Source organism: Trachurus japonicus, chromosome 9 (assembly GCF_045865225.1).
Source record: "Trachurus japonicus isolate A0001 chromosome 9, Traja_1.0".
Lineage (NCBI taxonomy): Eukaryota > Metazoa > Chordata > Actinopteri > Carangiformes > Carangidae > Trachurus > Trachurus japonicus.
The window spans coordinates 12,910,306-12,931,356 of NC_140915.1; the positions used below are offsets into that span (position 1 = coordinate 12,910,306).

The window sequence follows — 21,051 nt, forward strand, 5'->3', positions numbered from 1 at the left end:
CCATATCTAAAGAGAGTCGCTCCATTTTCATTTGTATTGTAATGTCATTCAGAAATATCCTGTTGGCTCCATGTATAACACTGTAGGTACTCTGGTCTGTGTTGAAGCCTACATGGTTTCTATTTTAAATAATCCTCAGTACTGAGTGTTCCATCAGGCTTTGCAAAGCCCAAGCAGCCTCCTTTTTATATGAGACACCTCGGTCTGTCCCATTTTAGTTTACAGACAGTATTTCACAGTATTTCACTGTGTACTTCAGTTCACAGAGTTTCTACTGCTGTCCAGTCACAGACACGGAGAAGGGGGCCAGGGGGGAGTGTGTGTTTGTTGGGGGGAGGGAGTTGGAGGGGAGAGGGGGGGGGGTTATAGGACTGGATCTGAATTCGGGGAGAAAGCCTCAAATATGGCTGATGTCCTTTCATGTTTGTAATTGTGCAAGATTAAATGCCTCTGTCTTGGATCCAAGGGAGAAACAGTCTTTTTGTGTGGCATATCATTTTCCAACTCTTGACACATTCTGTTTGAGGACTTGCCTGAATACAGTGCTGGATGGCAGCTCCCACTGCTGACTGCCTGAATTTGTAGTCGGAGTACTTGGAATACATATATATTTATATATGTACTACTGTATATATATTTTCTTTACATGTTATATTCTTACTGATGAGCAATGCCAAAAGGAGATGGGTCATATTACAGAACAAGAACAGATTGTATCTTTGCTGTGCACCTGTCCTTCAGAGACAGTGGTGGTTCAGCAGACTTGGCAGGTTTGTATATTATTACTTCATCTCTAAGATAATCAATCAACCGCCACCGTCAGTGTTGGCAATATGATGTAAGTCCTTGCCATCTTTTAAATGTATCGTGGCTTGATAATGTTTGTCCAGTAACATACCCTGAATTTACTGTAAAGCTTGATGCTTTACTGGAACTCTGAAAATAAACATTCATAACTAATAGTGATTTTATTACTGATTTTTACACTCATATTTTAAGAATAAATAATATAAAATAAACTCATAATGTTATTTATTGTTTGCTACCGTTGATCTCAGTGTGAGCTAGTGATGACAGTTTGCTTCCCACAGCCTAAGAGGAGCTAAATTAAGCGTCCCCTGTGCAATAACCTTCGCCACATTTTGTGTTCCTTCTCCTGGTCTCATATTCCTCCCATTTTCCCTCCCTTCATCCATTGCAAAGGCATTACAGGTGATTTGTACTCATTGTCCGTTCTCCCCTCGCCTGCACTCATCCTCTGCCCCTCCATTTCTCAGTCTCTTTCCTATCAGTCACAGATTGTCTTGTAGCCTCTCCATGTAGGTTCTGATTTCAGACTGACCCAGGTCCATATCCTGACACACCCACTTGATGTCATCCTCGCTCCCATTGGTTACCAGGACTGAAGAGTTGGTGTACGGGCCGCCCCCGCCCAAATTATCATTGGGCAGAACGGTGGCGAAAGACGTAAACTTGACTCGTTTGCGTTTGGCAGCCGCGACTGCAGCTGCGGCCGTGGCTCGGGGGGAATTATTCAGGTGCTCCGCTTGGCCGGCGGCATCCTTGCCACCACTGGTGATTGCTGAAAGGCACTGATGCGGTTCTGGGACAGATCTGGGTAAGGTTTGTCCATGGGTGATGCCCCGGTGTCCAGCTGTGCCACCACTGCCGCTAATCGTGCCCATGCCCGTGCCCACGCCCATCACCAAGGTGTTCCCCGCTCCGTTCAGCAGGTACTTGTTCTCCTCGTATCCGCCTTCGTTCCGGTCGATGATGGTGGTGCACTCATCGGGCAGCCCGCCCTGGCATTGGTCGGAGTGGTCGGCCAAAAGGTCAGCTTCGTTACCCAGCCACACCCAGTCGTGGGCGTGGTTCATGTTGCCACCTGTCTCCAGAACGGGGACTTGCTTGTGTCGGTATCTGCAGACAAAGGGAGATCATTAGCCTTTTTCTCCAGTACAACTTTAAACAAGTACATTTTTCAGGCTTGATAATATTTACTTTCTTAGACCAGTGGTTCCCAACCTTTTCTTACTCATTGCACACTTGAAAGTCCCACAAAGTATAGGCAACCCATATCCAATGCAATAACAATATGGAGGCCAAATAATATATTCTCAGAGCATTTATTATTCTAATATTATGATTAAATATTCCAGGACTGAACTGAAAGCAAGGAAACAACTTTTTTATTTGACAGGAGAGAGGTCCCTTGTCGATTCACCATATGTCTCTTGACTCTCTTTCCATTTAATTATTCCTGTGATGAACCAGCTATGCATTTTGATACTCCAGTTTCTGCCATGGATGTCAACCCTATACCCATAACCTTCTGATGTGCAATCAGACTGAATAGCAAACAAGTAAAGAGTGGGTTCCAGCCAGTAACAAGTTCCTGTCATTGGCCTCGATACTGTACAAATAACAAACATTTAAAACATTCAATTCTTTTGCAAATGCCCATCCATCAACCTCAGGTTCTTGGTACACAAGTCTTTCTGGGTCTCAAGGGAGGCGCCATTATGATCTCTCCAGTGTTTTTTTACCTGAAAGCAAAGCTGACACAGTTGATGAGGAAGACCAGTATTGCCAGACAAAATACCCCCAGGAGGGCATACATCCCAATCTCCAGGTCCGACAGGCCTCTGGTGGTGTGGGTCAGCTCGCTGTCCCCGCTCCCTGGCACCTCCACTTGTGCTGGGTAGCCACTGTAATCTCCCGTTTGGCCCGGACCGCTGCCACGGCTGCTGCTGCTGCCTCCGCTGGCAGCTTTACCACCTGAAGCACGGTGGGTGACTGTGCTCTTGGTTGTTGTGCTAACCTGGTCAGAGGAAATTGACTTTTTTAGACACATTACTTTATAATTTATTACACAATGATGATGTAATGTTCAATTTCCCATTCATTTATCTCTTCTTTTCACCTTCCGCATGGCGCCTTCCTCTCGATCCACTGCTGCGCTGTTGGACTTCCACTCTCCGTCCTTTGTCCGGTGCTCGCTGGTGCTGTTGTCCATCCCCCCTCCGTCCTCCTGACCGCCTCTTCCCGCTTCGCCTCGTTCCTCGCTCTTTGCTCCAAACTTCACCAACACGTTGCCAACTCCAGATGCCAACACACTCTTCCTTTTGGACTTCTGACAGGTTTCCGAAATGACCATCTCTACACGAACCAGTGGCCCCTGTCCCTCGCTCTCTGCTACCACAATTGGCCAGTGCTGTTCCTAATGGACAGAGACACATAGACGACGTGAACATCATACCAACATCTGCAAATACTTATTTTACATCCTCTGAGGCATTGTCAGGCTAAGAATTCTAGCATCCACAAATTTCATTTCACACATCTGTGTGTGAGGGAATCTGCCCATACAGTACCTGATTGGTTATGGAGATGACACTCTCATCCAATGAGACAGCAGAGAGGAGGAAGTCCTTTGCATCATAGATATCGAGTGGAGTCACTGAACCGTCACTGTATTGGATCCATGCACTGATCGCAGCTTCCTGGAAGACACCAAAACCCAAAATAAATCAATAACAACAACAACAACAACAACAACAACAACAACAACAACAACAACAACAACAACGGTCAAAGCAAACCATTTAAACATTAATACTGGTGGTGGTCATTTCATTGTTACATGATATGGGCTCATAGAGTTTAGAGAGATGAAAGCTGATTTTATTAATTGATCTGAGTGAGTGAATGAGTTTTCATTCTGACTTATTTAGCTTCTTTTTTGTCAAAGTTGCTCCTGACTGTATTTGAGGTGAAGCTATTCACTGGCCTTGGTTTGCTTTTCAGCGTGATATTCTGGACAATTCAGCTGTTTGCATCTCAAATACAATGGAAACAAACACATGAGACACAAAGACAGACATTCTGTCTTCCTCCATTGACCTCCATGTCCTTCAGTACAACGAGGTCAGATACTCTGGAGAAGAATATGTTTTTTTGTTGGTCTTCTTCTAGCAGCAGCTCTTCCATAAGTAAACACAGTTGAGCACAGAGTGTATTTTTCTCAGCTTGTCTTTAAGTGATCCTGCCTTCACTAATTTCCCCTGATAGAAACCGTTGCTTTCTTTAATCAGAGCACAGAAAAGATTGTGTAGGTATAAGGCAACAAAACCCTGCCTACAAAAGTAATTAAGCTCCATCGTGAGGAATAACACTTTATCTCCTTCCCTCCCTTTATTTTCACATCAAACTCGTATTTTGCCTTACCTCCCACATTCTCTTACCCCTCCCTTTCCCTCCAGTCTTCTACTTTTCACTTCTTTTTAGCCTATTTCCTTCTTCCTCACAGCCACGTCATCTTAACCGCAGGCAATAGTGAATGGCATAGATAATGTTTGAATAAAATGCAGGATCAGATCTATATTTTAATCGTAATGAGCTGCCTCTCGTCCAATTAGCCCTGGGAGAGAAATTATAACATGGGGTATTGTTTGACAGGAAAAAAAAAATGAGGGAGAGGGGAAGCTCGGGGGAGGAGAGTGTGTGAGGGATAATAGCTTGAGATAGTGTGATAAAATAACCCTTGGCAATGTGATTAGAGAGTCTGGAACAGCTTGCTACATGGTAGGCTCTTAGTATATGTTTATGTGGCGAGTGTGTGATTCTCAGGTGTGTTTATGAGTGTGTTTTTCTGCAGACAGTGGATCCTTATGTGTAAGGGAGTGAAAAGATAATTAGAAAAAGTATAATTAAAACAATGGAGTTTTTATTCTACATTTTTAATATATTTAATTATAATCATAATTTTGTTGGTCATGTACATTACACATGTAGTTTCAATTGTGATTTTAATTGGGCACTGTCAGAAAACTAACTGAAAAATTAATTGGCTTTATTATTCTCTAGTTAACGATACAAATGTATGATTTTAATTGGATTTCATTTGAGGCCTGGACATTCATTAAAAGAAAACAAAACAAAACAAACTAAAACAAACTGCAGACCTTCAGGTAGTTGCAACTGTAGCCAAGCAGTGCTATAGCCTGCAAGCTATGGACTCTTAATTAGAAACTGATTATGGATGAGATAGCAGCGATATGATGTCCGCAGTACAGAATAACTGTTTAAGATCTAAGATTACAACCTTAGGGGTATTAGTGTAGAGATGGGAACAGCTTAGCATGTAGTCCATCAGGTTGCATGTGTGTGTGTGGTTAAGATTTTAGGTAAAATGCTGGGAAATGTAATATCTCAATGATGTGTCCCTACAAATACAGCGAAAACAGAATTAATCTGTGTGTGTGTGTGTGTGTGTGTGAGAGAGAGAGACATACAAACCCAGTGAGGTGTTTATGTGCGTTTATCATGTGTCTACATGTGCAAGCTGCATTCTTATAATCTGATAAATTCAACTCTGATATCTTGCAGAGATGTAGATATTTTGCGAATGTGTACATGTATGTGTGTGTGTGTGCGTGTGTGTGCCTATCTCCTACCTGTTTAGGTGTGTGTAGCAGGTCCGTAGCCGTAGTTGTTAGCTGGATGGCCTGGTAATTTCCTGGGCTGGCTGTCATACTGAGAGACAGGGATGCAACCAGCTGGACTCCCAGGTCTGTGATGGTGACCTGGACGGAGAAGAGAAACTCTACATCACTCACAGAAGCAGTGAAAATATTGAATTTTACTTGTTTGAGCCCCTTTTATTCGCTGGGAAGAAGGAAAAATGGATGGTTTGGTTAAAGAATAGTTATTTGTGTGTAAAAATAACGGAAGGTAAATGACGTTCAACACTTTTTTTGAAACTCTGCTGGTAAATTAGACAGGTGAAGCAGTAATAAAGTAGCTATAGTGCAGTGGCAAAATTACAATGAAAGCATAGAACAGCAAACAATGTTAATAAAAGACATTTCTAATACACTGAACATGTTTAGTATGAAAATTAAATCTTAAATTAACCTTCACGGTTGAGCTTACAAATTCTCCATTCTCCCATTATCTTTCTTATGCCTTATTATACCACTCCATGGCCTGATAGTATACTTCTCAGTCTGAGTACTGTGTACTGAGTGTCCACAGGGACAGCCTTAATAAACATGTGTTTACTCGCTCTCTGAGCCACTTGGGATGTTGCTTCCATTCATTTTTAGGACATTAAGCTCAATACCATCCCCTCGTATAACCAGTGATGTGCAAGATGGGATGTGAGTACACACAATCATAGTAAGTGTCACTAAAATGGACCTACAATCCCAAATACATAAAATAAAGCAGTGTTGCCATTTTACCTTGTCATCCAACACGGTCACAGTTTTCTCTGCAAGGATGGAGTCAGATAGCGGGGACAGAACCTGCAACCAAAGATAAAAGAAAACACACATGAATAGCTCTGGAATGACATGATGTTCAAATTTAAATTAAGTTTGAATCGTTACTGAAGTTTTTTACAACCTGAAACTAATCTGCTTTATTAGAATTGCGGAGGAGAATACATATCTACAAAAGCAATTTCATCCAAAGGTAGGTTTATAAAAACTTTCATTAACTGTTTGCACTCTGTGACGGCTGTATGAGCTCTAACACTCAGTGGGTCCTTACAGGGAAAAATCCTGCTGTGGTTTTGTTTTAAGTATAGAGCCCACATATGACTGACAAGCTGTTCTTTTGACGGGTGATGTGGAGCAATAGCTTGTGTCTCAAAAAGATGGTGGAGGAAATCAGGAAGTACAGGTACTTTAGGAAACTCTGCAAAAGCGTACAGGAGAGAGATGCTTGAGTAAAAAAAAAGCTTTTGTTGTCTCAGTGATTATTGCCTTAAGGTGGCAGTGATGTGTTTAACACTGACAGAGGAGCAGCGAGAGCCGGTTAACACCGCAGAGCTTTGGGCAACAGAGTCTGACAGTATCTGTTAAAGCAAGGAAACACAAAACACACAAAATGCACACAAACACAAGCTCATCCAGTCAGATTTGTCTTTACTTTGCACAGGTTGTTATTTATCATCTTTAACCCACATGACAATGTGGTTGGTATTTTCTGAATAAAGAAAAACACTGGTTTGTAAACTCTTTTGCTGTCATTTCACTTCTCTTACACACTGTAACACACACTAAGTAATAGAAGTGTGCACAAACACACACACACAGGCACACAGAGCGAGAGAGAGTTCCCGTCTGCCTGCCAGCTGTGCTCAACTGTGTCAACATTAAACTAAGACAACTTAGCATAAACAAAGCACAAGGCCAAAACCAAAGAACTAAAAGAGAGTGAATGAGAAGAGAAGCAAGAGTGTGTAAGTGAGAGACGGCGAGCGAGCGAGAGAGAAATAAATGGAGTAGGTGTCAGAGAGAGAGAGACAATGACAAATAGAAGAGGACAGAAAGTGACAGGGGGCAGAAAGACGGAGCGCAAAAGCGATTGGGGTACAGATGGAGAGAGGGAGCAGCAGACAGACAGTGATAGAGATTAGGAGCGCTGTGTTGCAGTGTACTACTCCGCCCGGCGACAGGAGGACAGGCAGATCTGATTGGTGTACAAAGAAAATCTCTCACCGAACGGATCGGGGCGTCAAACTCAATCCCGCCCTTAGCGAGGTAACAAAATGCAATGATTGACGGCTGTGGGATTGCCCGTCAAGACAGACGGAGAATAAGAGGGGGCGAGAAAGAGAGACTTGGAGGGAGAACGGAGAGGCAGAGGGAGAAGGGGAGGCAGAGGAAGAGGAAGAGGCGAGACTCCAGGAGACGGAGCTGGGGGGTAAAATTGAAATGTCAAACTATCAAATGACGGCTGTCGACTCTGGCATCTCGATGGAAATGCTGAGTAAATTCTCTCTTCTGGCTCCCAAACAGAACACAGCTGTCTGTATGCATGCATCTGTGTGTGTGTGTGTGTGTGTGTGTGTGTATGGGTGCATGCACACAGCAGTCCCCAGTCAGACAGACGCAAACACACATTCAGCTGTTCCCCGATATCCCCCTGTTGCTGCACTGAACTCAACGCCAACCCACTTCTAACACATACACACACATACACTATACGCAATCATGCAAATGTGCACTCAGGATGAAATTTGATTCACAATCATAAAAACACGTAGTTTGGATATTGTTATATGAAAGCTGAGGATGTAGTATAATAGGACAGAATATAACAAAAAAAAAAATGCATCCGCGATGACTGGGACATATTTAGTGGGTTTGCCTTGGCTCAGCTATATAACGGGATACCAGCAGCATAATGTAAGACAGTAAGCCATGGGACTGTCCTCCACTGTCACACTTAGTCACAATGGGGCCGGCTTATTGGAATTCAGCAACTGCACAAGTGTGTTGCCAATGTGAATGTGTGTGTGTGTGTGTGTGTGTGTGTGTAATTGCTGAACATCACACTGGGATGTCAGGGCCAAATCCGACAGTTAATTGTGGCTAATTGTGTAACGAGCTGACAGGCGAGGCTTATAACTGCAAGCGAAGAGGAAGAGAGAGAGGATAATGTTTACATCACTGGAGTGCTTATGGCTGCAACGTGAGTTGGCAAATTACACTGTGCTTCGCATAATCATACATTTCCAACTGTCTTTCTCTGCACTTGTTGTCCAACAAGTGGTAAATACACCGAGTGTGTTGTGAGAGTGAATCCTTAAAATCCAATTCTGGGATGCTTTGTGCCCGATGAATTGTTCGCACCATAGGTGGCCAGTTCCAAAACTTTGTGTCAAAAGTTGAATCAAACTGGCAAACGCTGACATTACTGAGGAAACTTTGGGCAATTTAATTTTATATTTTATATTCATTCTCAGGTTAGGCTATGAGGCTGATTGTACACAACTTCAGAATGGGTTGTTTTGTGATTTGGGGTGTTATTACCAGCTAAAATAGTTCAAAATAATGTGCAACAAAACAGACTGGATTACTTGTAGAGTATAAACAGTATAGTGTACACACCTGTATAGTGGTGATCCCCAAGTCCCGCCCTATTAAAATTCGTCCATCTACCAGTCTGGCAATGCGAGGATCTTCCACCTGTGGAGCACAGAGTCAGTTGCAAGTTTAGTTAATTTAAAAATCATGGTTTTATGCTTTTTTATGTACGCAGAAAGAAGTTTTAAAGAGTTTTAAAACACTCAACCACTCAACTACCCTGCAAATTAACACACTGTACAGTACATAATTTGATTGGGACAAAAGAAAATGTCAAAACATTAAATCATTTTAAATTGAGTTATGAGCATTAACCTTTCTTTAAGAATAGTCAGGTGCAGTGACTGGTATTGTTGTCACCTTAATTAGGTATCTAATGGCGACACTTGCACAGAAGTGATGGCTGGAGGGAAATACTGTCATTCACAAAGTAATAGTTACTGTACAACACATCAACACAAGAATGGTCCTTTTAAATATGGTCCAGTTTTAGCACAACTACACAAAGGAAGTTCAAAGCCTTCATTCCTGTTTACAGAGAGTGAGGCCACCTGTACCTTCCTGTTTCTGTTCTAATCCCAAACTAAACTAATCCCCTTCAGGCTCGCTCCAACTTTATAATGAAAAGACATGAGAATTGAATCGCTTCTTCTTCTAGCATCACTCTCAGAAGACAGAAAGCATTTTCATTTTGAATTATCCAATGGATGTGTATGTATGAAGTGCATAGCTACCTTTAGTTGATCCAAGACCAAGTGGGTGATATCAGCTTGCCAGTCTGCACCCAACATGTAAACCATCTCTCCCCCTGGGTCAGAGGGTTCGGCAACAAAGTGGGTGAGGACGCGCACCAAGGCATACTGGTACTGAAAGGTAAAGAAGAAGTCACATTAGACCTGAATGTTTAACATTACAACGGGCTCAAAATCATGATGATAGCATCATTGTAGCAATAGAACGATAGTGTACAATAACACTGCAACCATATCTTAAACTAACTGAAGCTAAATATTACACAGTGTGAAGACCCATTTCATTCTCACCATGTGGTAGCTCTGCTCTCGCAGTTTTCTGGGATATTGGCATTGGAAAAAAAAAAGATTACAGAATGCTTTTAAAGTGTGATATGAAAAGCAATCACGTAATACCTGTAGGGTGCAGCCTTTGCCCTTCTTCTCATCATCCTCATCATCTTCACTGTCTCGGGTAGGTCTGGGAAGACAAGAGGTGAATGGAGAGAGGAGGTAAATGAGAACACCAGGGAACGGAGGGTGAGATTACCTGGTAATTAAATGCCACTTTTATACTTGAAAATCAGCTGCAGGTAATGTACGGTGTAATCTCTGCTCCAAGTTGCACTTTCAGTTAAACCAAAGACACTTCAGTTCTTAATCCATCTATAACACTTTTAATATGCTGTAGTACGACTGCCGCCTGGGTGAAAAAAAAAGAAAAAAAAGGAAACCCTGGCCTTGCACTCCATTCTTTGGCAATACTGACTGCAAGTGGCTTTTTCTTAAACAATATACCTATACCTAAAGCCCCAGACGCTACTATGGGACTTCCTTACCTACATAAAGGGAGAGAGATTGCAGATAGTAAGAAAGCAGTCCCATGAAATCACTAAAATGTTTATTTTTAAGCAATAATCACACCCCAGAGCAAAATGTTGTGATATGTGCTTAGTATATTCTCTCAATAGAGGGGTTCCCCAAGGATCTTTACTAGGACCTCTTGTCTTTGCCCTATGTGTCCAATTATCCACATAGCTTCTCTGTTATGAAGACAACAGAGTACTATACCAGAAACTCCTACTTTCTAACACCACACTCTAAGTCTTCCTGGCCATCATCATCATTATATCAATATCAAAATTGCACATTCATCTCTTTAGCCCAGGCTTGGTCACCATAGGAGGCTTTTCAAACAATCCCAACAGGTGGCATTAACAAATCGTCTGTCTGTACAAAAGCAGTGTTGGAACAAACTGTGTTACTACACTCTCTGATACATTATCAGGACAATACTCCAGGGTAGGAAGTGGTGCTCTATATTGCTGTCAGAATGGTGAGGAAAAAACCAAGTAACAAAGAAAGACAAATTGGTTGGTCGGTGCTTCATCCAACAGCAAGATAATGACACTAAACACTGGAATGAAAGAGCTATAGATGGTGGCTTCACACGATGGAAGACCAGCACGGTCTCTATTTTTTAAAGTGTTCACTGAAACCATTTGTAATATGGTTTAAAACTTATTTTGTTACCTGTTTTTACACAGGGTGAATCATATTTTTTGTTGTGTACATGGTGTAATTCCAGAGCTGAGGAGGCTGAATAATCCCCCACAAAAAATAAAGAAATAAAATAGATTGGAGGAAAAAAAAAAAAAGCTTTGAATGCAGTATCAGTGTGAAAACAGAAAACCTCTCCCTTGCTCCCTGGTCGAGGGTCTATCTTTTCTCTCTCATACACAAAAACACATATTATTTCTTCTTTGCCCCCCTCTGTGTAATATCTACACAACAACAAATACAGGCAGGCCCATGCAGGATCACACATTCACAGACCACACAGGGCCGTGTCTGTGCCCTATAACTGTCCCGGAGAGTGAATCCCCGGTAATATTACAGGAATTCTCTTCCCATTTCCTAGTGTCCAAGTCTTGAGGTGTCTGTGTGAGGGTGTGCGCCCTAGTAGTGCTTGTGTTTTACTCTGTGAGATAGTGGTTGGGGGAGATAGGGGATGTGTGCGTGTGTGTGTGTATGTGTGAGTACACACTAGTTGGTGGCTATCTGAGCAGAAATTGTCGAAATTGAAAAATAGGCCTAGCAGAACCGAATGGAAGGACGACGACAAAATGGGGAATAGAGGCAGGCTTCACACACACACACATACGCACAAATGACCATGTGCACACACTCTCACTGATGCACACATACAAACACGCACACAGATGCACAATCAAACATAAAGGCAGAGAAGCATTCAGGCGTGCATGCACAGAGAAAAGACATACAGACCAGTAGGAAAGGGGTTTTCTTTTATACTCTAAGAAAGCAAGGCGACATGGTACATACATATTTCAGCTGATTTTTTTTAAACTAGTGTTTGTGTTTGCAAGTCAATAAATGTTTAAAATCTGAAACCCAAAAACAGTTCCTCATTGTGACACTGCACTTGAGTTCAAGGGACCAAGTAGGAAGCTGTGTGTCTAAATGAGGGAGTTTCTTGCTTAAACTAATTTGTTAAAGAAAGCTTTCCTACTGAATAATGCACAAATGACCGTCTAATCAGCATTCACACAGCAGTCGTATCATATGTCTTTATTATATTTCACACAATATGCCATCACTCCCTGGGCTTATTAGGTGGTATATGAAAATGCACCTGCTGGCATCCTGAGTAATGATTTTAATTTGTGTAAATGAAGCCTGTGATTTGCATGTTACATGTCCATAATACTCAAAGTTTCTCATTGTATCAATCCAAGTAAGATTTTGAAGTAAATTGGGACTAAGGATTTTATCAAAGGAGATGTTGAGGTAGACTCTTTGTCATGCTGTAGCTTTCAAAACAATCTGGTATTGTTTTATGATGTAATTCTCAATAAATAGCTCAGTCTGAAACTACTAAACATTTATCCCTTTGCACAAAATTCCATCAAATGAAATTGAAAATATGTTAAGTTTTGAGACTTTGTCAAATAACCATGTACTACAATAAACAGAAGAGGAAAGTCTGAAAGCTGTGTGGAGGAAACATTGATCCACTTATATTACAACAATTAGTTTCTACTGTAAAATATTCATGTGAGATGTTTTATTCTTACTGCTGGACAGATAAAAAAAATAAATGTTTCAAAGGCACTTCTAAACTTCCCATGACTCCTACTTACATTATGTTCACACATTCTATATACTCCATATAGTATCAGGCCATAACATCCACCTTTCACCTCAATCACAGAAAAAAATAAATACTATTCACAACAAAAGACAAGCACATGCACACACACACACAAACGTATGGACAATAAACTGACACACCTGCATTATTTCACGATTGAGAGAGTATGTGTGTGTTTAAGTGACTGAAAGCTTCATTCAGTGGCAATGATGCTAAAGCCATCACAGTTGTCATCAGTATAGCCAGGCAGGCCTTGACCTCACAGGAAATTATAGACTTGCTGGAATAGTATGTGCTCTCAACTGCTCCATTCAATAAGCACTATATCACACACGTGCACGCGCACACACACACACACACACACACACACACACACACACACACACACATGCATGTGCACACATTCACACTTTACCTCGCTCCATTCATTTCTTTTCCCCTCTCAATGATAGCAGATGGACATATAATGCTTAGGATTGATCATGAAACAAATTCCCATTCAACAATGACTCAGAGACTCTGCTTTCTTTTCACAAACTGAAAATTCAGTTCTTTTAGTTGAGGTCACAATCTGCACTGACTGAACGCCTGCTCGAGCAGAAGAGGGGCATAAAGCGAGAGCTGCTGTTTCTGCTCCGAGTCATACTTGAGCAATGTACAGCTAGCACCGGTTTCAGAATACATCATGTGTTGTGAGAAGATGATCTTATTGGATTGTTTTTGACAGTGTGTTTCTACATACTGGTGCATACTACAGCTTTTCTTGCTGCTTGTTGGATCTCTTTGTATCTTTTACATTTAATAAGGGCTACATCAAACATTTCAGCACCATTGATCCTATTAATTTTGAATACATGCACTGTAGGTAAACTAAAACAAGTTGAGTTCCGCCTGTTAGAAACCACATTTCTCTTCTTGTTTGCCAGCAGCACTCAATTAAAAAGAAAGGAACTAATTTGTTTTGCATGTGATATAAAAATTCATTACATTCATTATCTTATTTTACAGTGCTCCGCTCTCTTAGCCTGGAGAGGTTATAAAATAGAGCTTGACTGATAAATCTGCCAGGCCGACATCAGCTGATATTAGCTTGTGGGAGATGTAGAGTACAGTATCAAGGTAGGCCTATATATCAATATTGTGGCCGATATATATAATGCAACAAATTATAGCATATGGCAATTAAATATGTAGAAATTCTAATAAATGTCTATATACATTTTACAATGGATTTTTTAACTTACATCTATCAGCCACATCATTAAAATTGGTAACAGGTTTCAATGTTGTGACTGATCAGTGAAAGTATTCTTACACCCTCCACTGCCTTTCCCTCCCTCATTCCTTCAAGGTCAGACAGAAAAATTACCTTTTGTTAGTAATAATTGGGACCCTCCAGCCTTTGACCTGGCTCAGCTCAGTATCCGACACATCTATCTGCAGAGGGAGTTTGGGAACCCAGACGGTGAGCTGCAGCTGAGCAGACAGGTGCAGGTAGGTGAAGTTGACTGCCAAGGATTGGCGACCACGCATTTCTTTTCCGTTCACAAGGACCTGGTCACAGTTTGGGGACACCTGAAGAGTGGAAAGAAAAAGAGCAAGACGGAGGACACGGGTTGAGTTTAGGACAGCATGCATGCAAAGTCTGACATTTTTAACTTGACCTTAAACAGACCTGAATCAGTGATTTCCAGAGAAACAGATGCAGCCCATTTTGTGCATTGCTTAAACACAGCCTGGAGGCAGTTTTCATCAGAACATTTGTGCTCTTGCAGCAAATAAGATATTTTGTCACTGATTGCTTACACTTTTATTCATCTTGTAAAGTACTTTGGAACACTGTTTTGTAAAGTGCCCTATAAAGAAAGGTTAATAATATGCTTCTGCAGCTTCTCCTTGCCACATCAGTGGCATTTTGGATCTGTGAATACTCCGGGAGCTCCTGTTCCTGAAGCAACGTTTTAAATGTGCATTATGCAGCACTGTGGGGCCAGTGCTTCACATCCATTTAAAGTACGATAATTACTATGAACACAAGACCACCCACAAGAATGCTGGCAACCTTTGCACTGCATCTAAGCTGTTTCCCAGTGGGTCTAAGTGGACCTCTGTGTTATGAGGGGCCAGGGAGCAAGTAGAAATAACATTGTGAGAGGAATTAGTAAATAAAATTATAGTACTACTGTTGCCAACACTGACTTTAATACAGACAGTCTTCAAAACCATGCTCTAACTTTTTGTCATTTTCAACAGTCTTCTTGGGATGTGTTTCTTTTCTTCATTTATAGCTATAAACCGAGCTGTATTACAGTTACACCTTTTGTGTAGGTGCATAACTGACTTGTGTAAGACGAAGACAAGGAGAAACCCTTAAAAACATAAGTAAAGATTTCAAGGAACCCTTAGACCTTCCTTAAAATGCCATTGGCCAAGATGTGTGACAGCTCAGCTAACTTCTGAACCCTGCCGTGGTAGTAACTCAATATATTTGGAAGAACTAATGTCATTATAATTCAAAGTATTTCTATTATACAGCAAATTTGTGTAGTAAAACATTTTCCTCTTCTTTCCAACCGGCGGCCACCTGCAGTGAGGACTGCGGCCTCAACCAATGGGGCACTTTTCTTTTTTTTTTTTTTTTGCTGGTAAAGGCTCTAAATCTTATCATGTCTAATTCTGTCACTCCAGTCATAAGCTTCACTCTGTTACTCCATAGGTGAGTTAACACAGTGCATCTCTGAATGTTAAAACACTGCGTAAACAGTGGTTTCTCAGTGTTCATATGGTTCCTGCTGAGACACAATTTGTCAAACGCACAAACACTTTCATAATTAATTTTCTAATTACACGCTGACAAATGTCTGAACATCATGACTTATGCTAAATGCTCCATTTAAAAAAAAAAAAACAATCAACCAGGCTGAACTTACTTAATCTCTTTAGAGACACCAATACATGTTTGCCTTTTACTCTATTTATGGAAATGCAGATATATTTTTCTCTAACAGTAATAAAATGTATGTAGACATTGGATTATTATGGTTGTATTTCAGGAAGTTGACAGCACTCTTACAGACAGTGTGACAGGCATAACAATGGAAAGGTCTGGATTTCAGTCAGATTCATTTTCACCCTGCTCACTCTTCTGACTGTGTGACTGATTGAGTTGACGTCTTTTGGACAAATCATCCCACATGTTCAGACAACAATGGAATCAGATGAGGAAGGAAACTAATCATAGCCCAGTGTGGGCATAATGTATAAGTGGTGACAATATATTTATGTATGTGCACTTTATATAATATTACATCAGGATTCATGTATTATACACCTGCTGAGCAACAACACTATATATAGATGTGATTCTTTCTTCTTACTGTATCATCATAGCCATTCACCTGTTCCTGGCATCTATAAATCTCCTTCTTGTCTTTCTTTACCTTCTCCACCCTCTCTGTTTTATTCCCTTCTTATTGCCTCTTCCATCTCTCTACGCTGTGGCCTACCCTGCACACGTCATTCTTTCACCTAACCCTTCCCGATTTCACTCTTAAAGGGACAACGAGGAGTTTTGGAAAGCAAAGTGTTTTCATACTATTTACCATGAAATTCTTGGACCGGCGCAAGACGGACATGTTGCCAAGAATGTTTTCATTCATCAAGAACGAAAGTCAGAGGTTTGAAGACTATCAGATACCGCCCTAGTTCTGACCATAAACGGCGATTTGGCTGCGTTATTCCCATGACCCGCTGGGCAGCGTCCGCAAAACCGCTGGTCGGCTCGCCCAGCATTTCCACCATTAATTAAAATAACAAAATAACAATAGAGACAAAACGATATATTTATCGAAAATGGAGCCTTTTACAAGTGTGGGTAGCGTAGATTCATCCACATTAATATGAGACTTTTTTATAACAAAATACAAACTCCTCGTTGTCCCTTTAACATGCACTCCTTTTCTCTTTATCTTGTCTCCTATAGACTCTCACTGCCCGTCTCTTTCACCTCTACCTTCTTCTGCACAACTGGACATTTTCACTCACTTTAGCTCTCCTGTCCTCTCACTGTCTCACTTTATATTCATCCTGCTGTTCTGTTATTATTATATATAGTGTGTCTAGGGCAGAGTTCCCTGTGTGGATGCCCCTTTTTTTAGTAACAGCCTCCTTCATAATTATCCAGTCATACACTTGAATTTTTCTTGGAAAATTTTAGGCATTACTTGTTCACTTTTCAAAGCTTTCATTTTCCCCATGACAAATCTGAGCAGGTGCTTCTTATGTCTCAAACTGCTTTATTGAAAATTAGGCAACTGAAAGTGCTTTGACTTTTTTTTCTTTTTCTTTTTGAACCTCAGTGATTTGGGGGTACTAATACAGTATTGTAGAAAACTAAAATATGTCTGTCAGCAAATTTCAGTAATTTGTTCAAAAGATTTTCACACTTTTCAAAATGTGCCATATTCAGCTCTGCAATTCTCCGCCTTTAGACTCTTTTGTCTGATTGTTTTAGCTCCCTATAGCCTGCTCAGTTTCTGTAAGGTACATCCCAGAGTGAATATTGGATCAGAAATATGAGTTCAATGAGGTACTCTGTCTAAAGGGGGTTCAGACACAGACAGAAATGACTTTCACTTTGGGTTCTTTGCACAAATTTGTCTGCTGGGCCATTTTAAGTGCAGGTATTAGCTGCAAAGCTAGCAGCCATAGTCTACATCAGGGCGGCTACATCATCGCCCTTCTTTTTCCTTGTGGCTTGTAAGAATTAGTTTTCTGTTCTGTCTGACCACAAACTGCAAATGTAAATGTTTATTAACATATTAAAACTTCTTTTTTTGCCAGCTGTTCTACATATCTGTGATGTGAACAGTATAAGAAAATTAAAATCTGACCAATTATCTGGTTAGCCACTAGCTTACATTTTCATGATAAAATATTTGCCTCAGTTTCTGGCTAGTCATTCTTGGGCATGGGTTAGGACAAAATGTCCTGTTTTCCTACAAACACACACATCAACACTGAGGACATACACACACATTGTGTGGCATGACATTTTTCCGACTTCTCTGAAACCCTTTGATCTCAGAGGGGGCTAACATTTTGTACATCAGAGCTAAATCATTTCCTCTGTCTCCTTTTACCTTTTAATTTCTCTCAGTTTTACTTTCTTCTTTTTGCCTCAACTCCCCAACATAAAAGGAAAGGTGCCCGGCCCCCTCTCCTCTCTGCTTCCTCTTTTTAATTTCCTCTCTTTCTCCCTCGCCTTTAACTTTCTTTACATCTCCTTCAACATCCAGCACTTTCCCCTCTTGACCCGCTCTTTTTCTTTTGTCTCCACCCCGCCCTCGCTCCCTCATTGCACAGTCTCCCTCTTCATCTTCCTCTCTCTCTAAAACCTGATTTACCGCTTGTTAACATCAAAGGGATGTTAGACTGTTGGTGCCTCAAACTATTTCTCCAAATCATTTTTATATTCCAGGTGTAAATCAGTGTGAAAACTGCACTTGGTTAGTGTGGCAGGGTTCAGTTTCCAATGAAGGTATAAGACAGCAGAAGTTAGAGGAAATGCTGGTTCTGCTTGAACTACCACTGCAGCTATTGTCCAGTTCTGCCGTTTTTACCACAGGTTTGATGAATTACTTCTGCTCTATGGCTGAGTGCCCCCGAGGAACAGTTTAGAAAAATCAAGTTTTATTTAATTTTGGAAAGTTAGAGGAAATTGTCTTGTAACTTTTCGGGTCACAAACTGTTTTGAGTTTGCAAAATAGGCCTACTGATTCAAGTCTATTACACTCACAAATGAATACAGGGTGGTAACATGATAAATGACACATGATTTTACTTCAAATAAACAGTAAAGAGTGTGTTGACATACACACCACAAGAGTTTATTGCTTGTATGTATTTCTATGTGTTTTTAAAAATGATAAATAGTGCATCAAATGACTGTGCAAAGTGTAGGCTTCATTTTAACTCTCTACCTGCAGCTGCCATCAGCTGTACAGAACATTTTACCACCTTTCAGCTCATCGTTTTGGTTCTATGTCCAACAATGTTAGTGTTTTGGTTCAGTATCACCACTCTAGTATGATTTGTGTGTGTGGCTGCAGCAGGCTTTACTGAGAAAGCTCTGAAAATCCACCACATGCTACTTTGCCAGCAGCAAATGGCTGAGAGGTAATGCTAATGACTTTATAGCCGGTGATGATTCTGAGGACTTAAAGCAGATAACAGCGGCACGGCCGTTTCGGCTAATGCTGTGTTCAAGGCAGGCTTTTGAAACCGTAAGTTACAGCTTCAAGTCACAACTACGACTTGGTAGCGTTCCAGGTAACCCGTAGCTCGTGTTTTTACCGTCCTGTTGTCTGTGAAAGTTCCCTATAACGGCCACTCGTAACTTCCGACCTGTGAAGTCATACCAGTTCGATCTGGTATGACTTCACAGGAAGGAAAAACACAAAGTACGAGTTTCCTTGAACGCACCATGAGTTAGCAGCCCCCGCCCTTGTCAGGCATCAATTGGTCCTCGTGCTACGTCACCACATTCACGCGCATCCCTTGGCTGCACACACAGCCCTTCATGCCGTTCTCTCCCCTCATTGGATAACACTTGTATCCCACAAGGAAAATTTTCTCCTCGGGTTACAGCAGAGCAGAGTGACGGAGAGACTCGTGTTTAGGCTGAAATACTTCATGTAAGTGATTGCTGACGGAAAATAGGACTATTTAGGACTTATATTAACAAAAACATTCCACTGATATCTGCTTTAAGATTTCCCCCCAAGGTCTGGCTGCATTTCATCCAGGTGCAGACCAAATGCAGTGATAGAAAGACTTAGATGTGTTTGCTAGCCAGTTAGCCACTAAAACTTTAAAGGTGATAACTGTGTTGTGAAAAATCAGTTATTACTATACTGTAGGTTCAAAACAATAGCATATAGGGAACTGTGGAGTTACATGAGAGGATTCACCTGTTTACAGCTGAGTTGGCTGTGTAAGTGCTTTGCTAAAAGGTAAATGGGAAAGTTTTATGTTGCATTTTATGGTGAGAGAGGGGGCTGTTTAGAAACATCTCCTGCATGTTGATTTTCTTGCAGCTTTTTGTTTAGTTTCTTTGTCTTTCTCATTTTATCCCCCAGTGTTTGTTCCAGTTAAATTGTTTTTCACTTTTCATAGTTTCTCTTTCGTGTTTTTCTGTGTGCCAAAATAGACTCACAAGAGATGCCAGAGACATGATGTGATGAAGACACACACACAGAAAGAATTACTGCCTGAATACTTCAGAACACACACACAACAAACATACACACAGCTGGGACATGGTGGGGTAACTGCCAATGCAGAGGAGAGTGGAAAATAAGAGCGCTTCCTGAACATCACTCTCTGTTCTTTTTATTTATATACATACAAACTGTTTTTTTTCTGAATTATCATGATTATTTTCCTGTTTATGAATGTGTCATCTGTTATATTTATGAATCAGTCCAGATGTACAGTAATGATTCACAGTATAGCAGATAAATAAATGTCTATGATTCAAGATGATTTAACTGGAGTACAAAAGTTTTATAGTTTGGTTTCAACTTTAGAGAAGAGGAACTGTGGTGTTACTGACCAAGCTCCACTTTAAAGTCAGAAAATTTGAGAACTGGTACATGCATATAGCAAAACACTAAAGAAGGGAGTGTTAACCACCAAAGATGCTGCCAAAATACCCATTCTCCTGAACCCTACTTCAGTTTATACTTATTGACTGCCATCTCAGCTAAATGCTCCCCACCCCTTTCTCCACCCCCTCTCACTACCCACTCAGGAAAAAGTCCTTTCCACTTGTCCTCTTTTTTCAATTGCCACTGCACAGCACAGTGTACAGTAAGTGAATCATCCCCCATTCTCCTACGCCAAACACAGATACAGTAATGTACACAGCAATCACTGGCAACATCTTTGATCAATATTTTGATGGTTCCAAGTGGTAGTTGTTTTAGATTATGTGTCACCGCGCTGAGAGGCTGAGAACATCTGTGCTTTTTCTTTTATGATGGTTTACCTTGATAAATCAGAATGAACTCCCTTCATCTAAAAAATCTTATTTTCTTGTGGTCATTATTGAATGATTTTATTGTCACAACATTAAAGAGTTGCGAGTGTCTAAACTATGGATTTTGAGTTGTGTGGCCAACAAATTAATGAAATTAAGTGATAGCGTGTAGCGAGTAGTTAAAGGTTAGCCTATATACATACAACAGTCTGTTAAGTTCAGTGA

The 21,051-nt window shown here is 40.9% G+C and overlaps 1 protein-coding gene across 1 annotated transcript in view; it reads right to left on the reverse strand.

Annotated features, from left to right (window-relative positions):
• Window positions 1-644: 644 nt before the first annotated feature.
• LOC146981052 (transmembrane protein 132D) overlaps window positions 645-21,051 on the reverse strand; it is a 273,658-nt gene continuing 253,251 nt past the window's right edge. The window contains exons 7-16 of the mRNA XM_085785988.1: window positions 14,155-14,360; window positions 10,028-10,091; window positions 9,614-9,745; window positions 8,904-8,981; window positions 6,246-6,308; window positions 5,457-5,585; window positions 3,375-3,503; window positions 2,924-3,220; window positions 2,547-2,821; window positions 645-1,920 (exon numbers count right to left, since the gene is read on the reverse strand). Coding sequence (XP_085642114.1) covers window positions 1,293-1,920; window positions 2,547-2,821; window positions 2,924-3,220; window positions 3,375-3,503; window positions 5,457-5,585; window positions 6,246-6,308; window positions 8,904-8,981; window positions 9,614-9,745; window positions 10,028-10,091; window positions 14,155-14,360 — 2,001 coding nt within the window. The 3' untranslated portion in view covers window positions 645-1,292. The remainder of the gene's footprint in view (window positions 1,921-2,546; window positions 2,822-2,923; window positions 3,221-3,374; window positions 3,504-5,456; window positions 5,586-6,245; window positions 6,309-8,903; window positions 8,982-9,613; window positions 9,746-10,027; window positions 10,092-14,154; window positions 14,361-21,051) is intronic.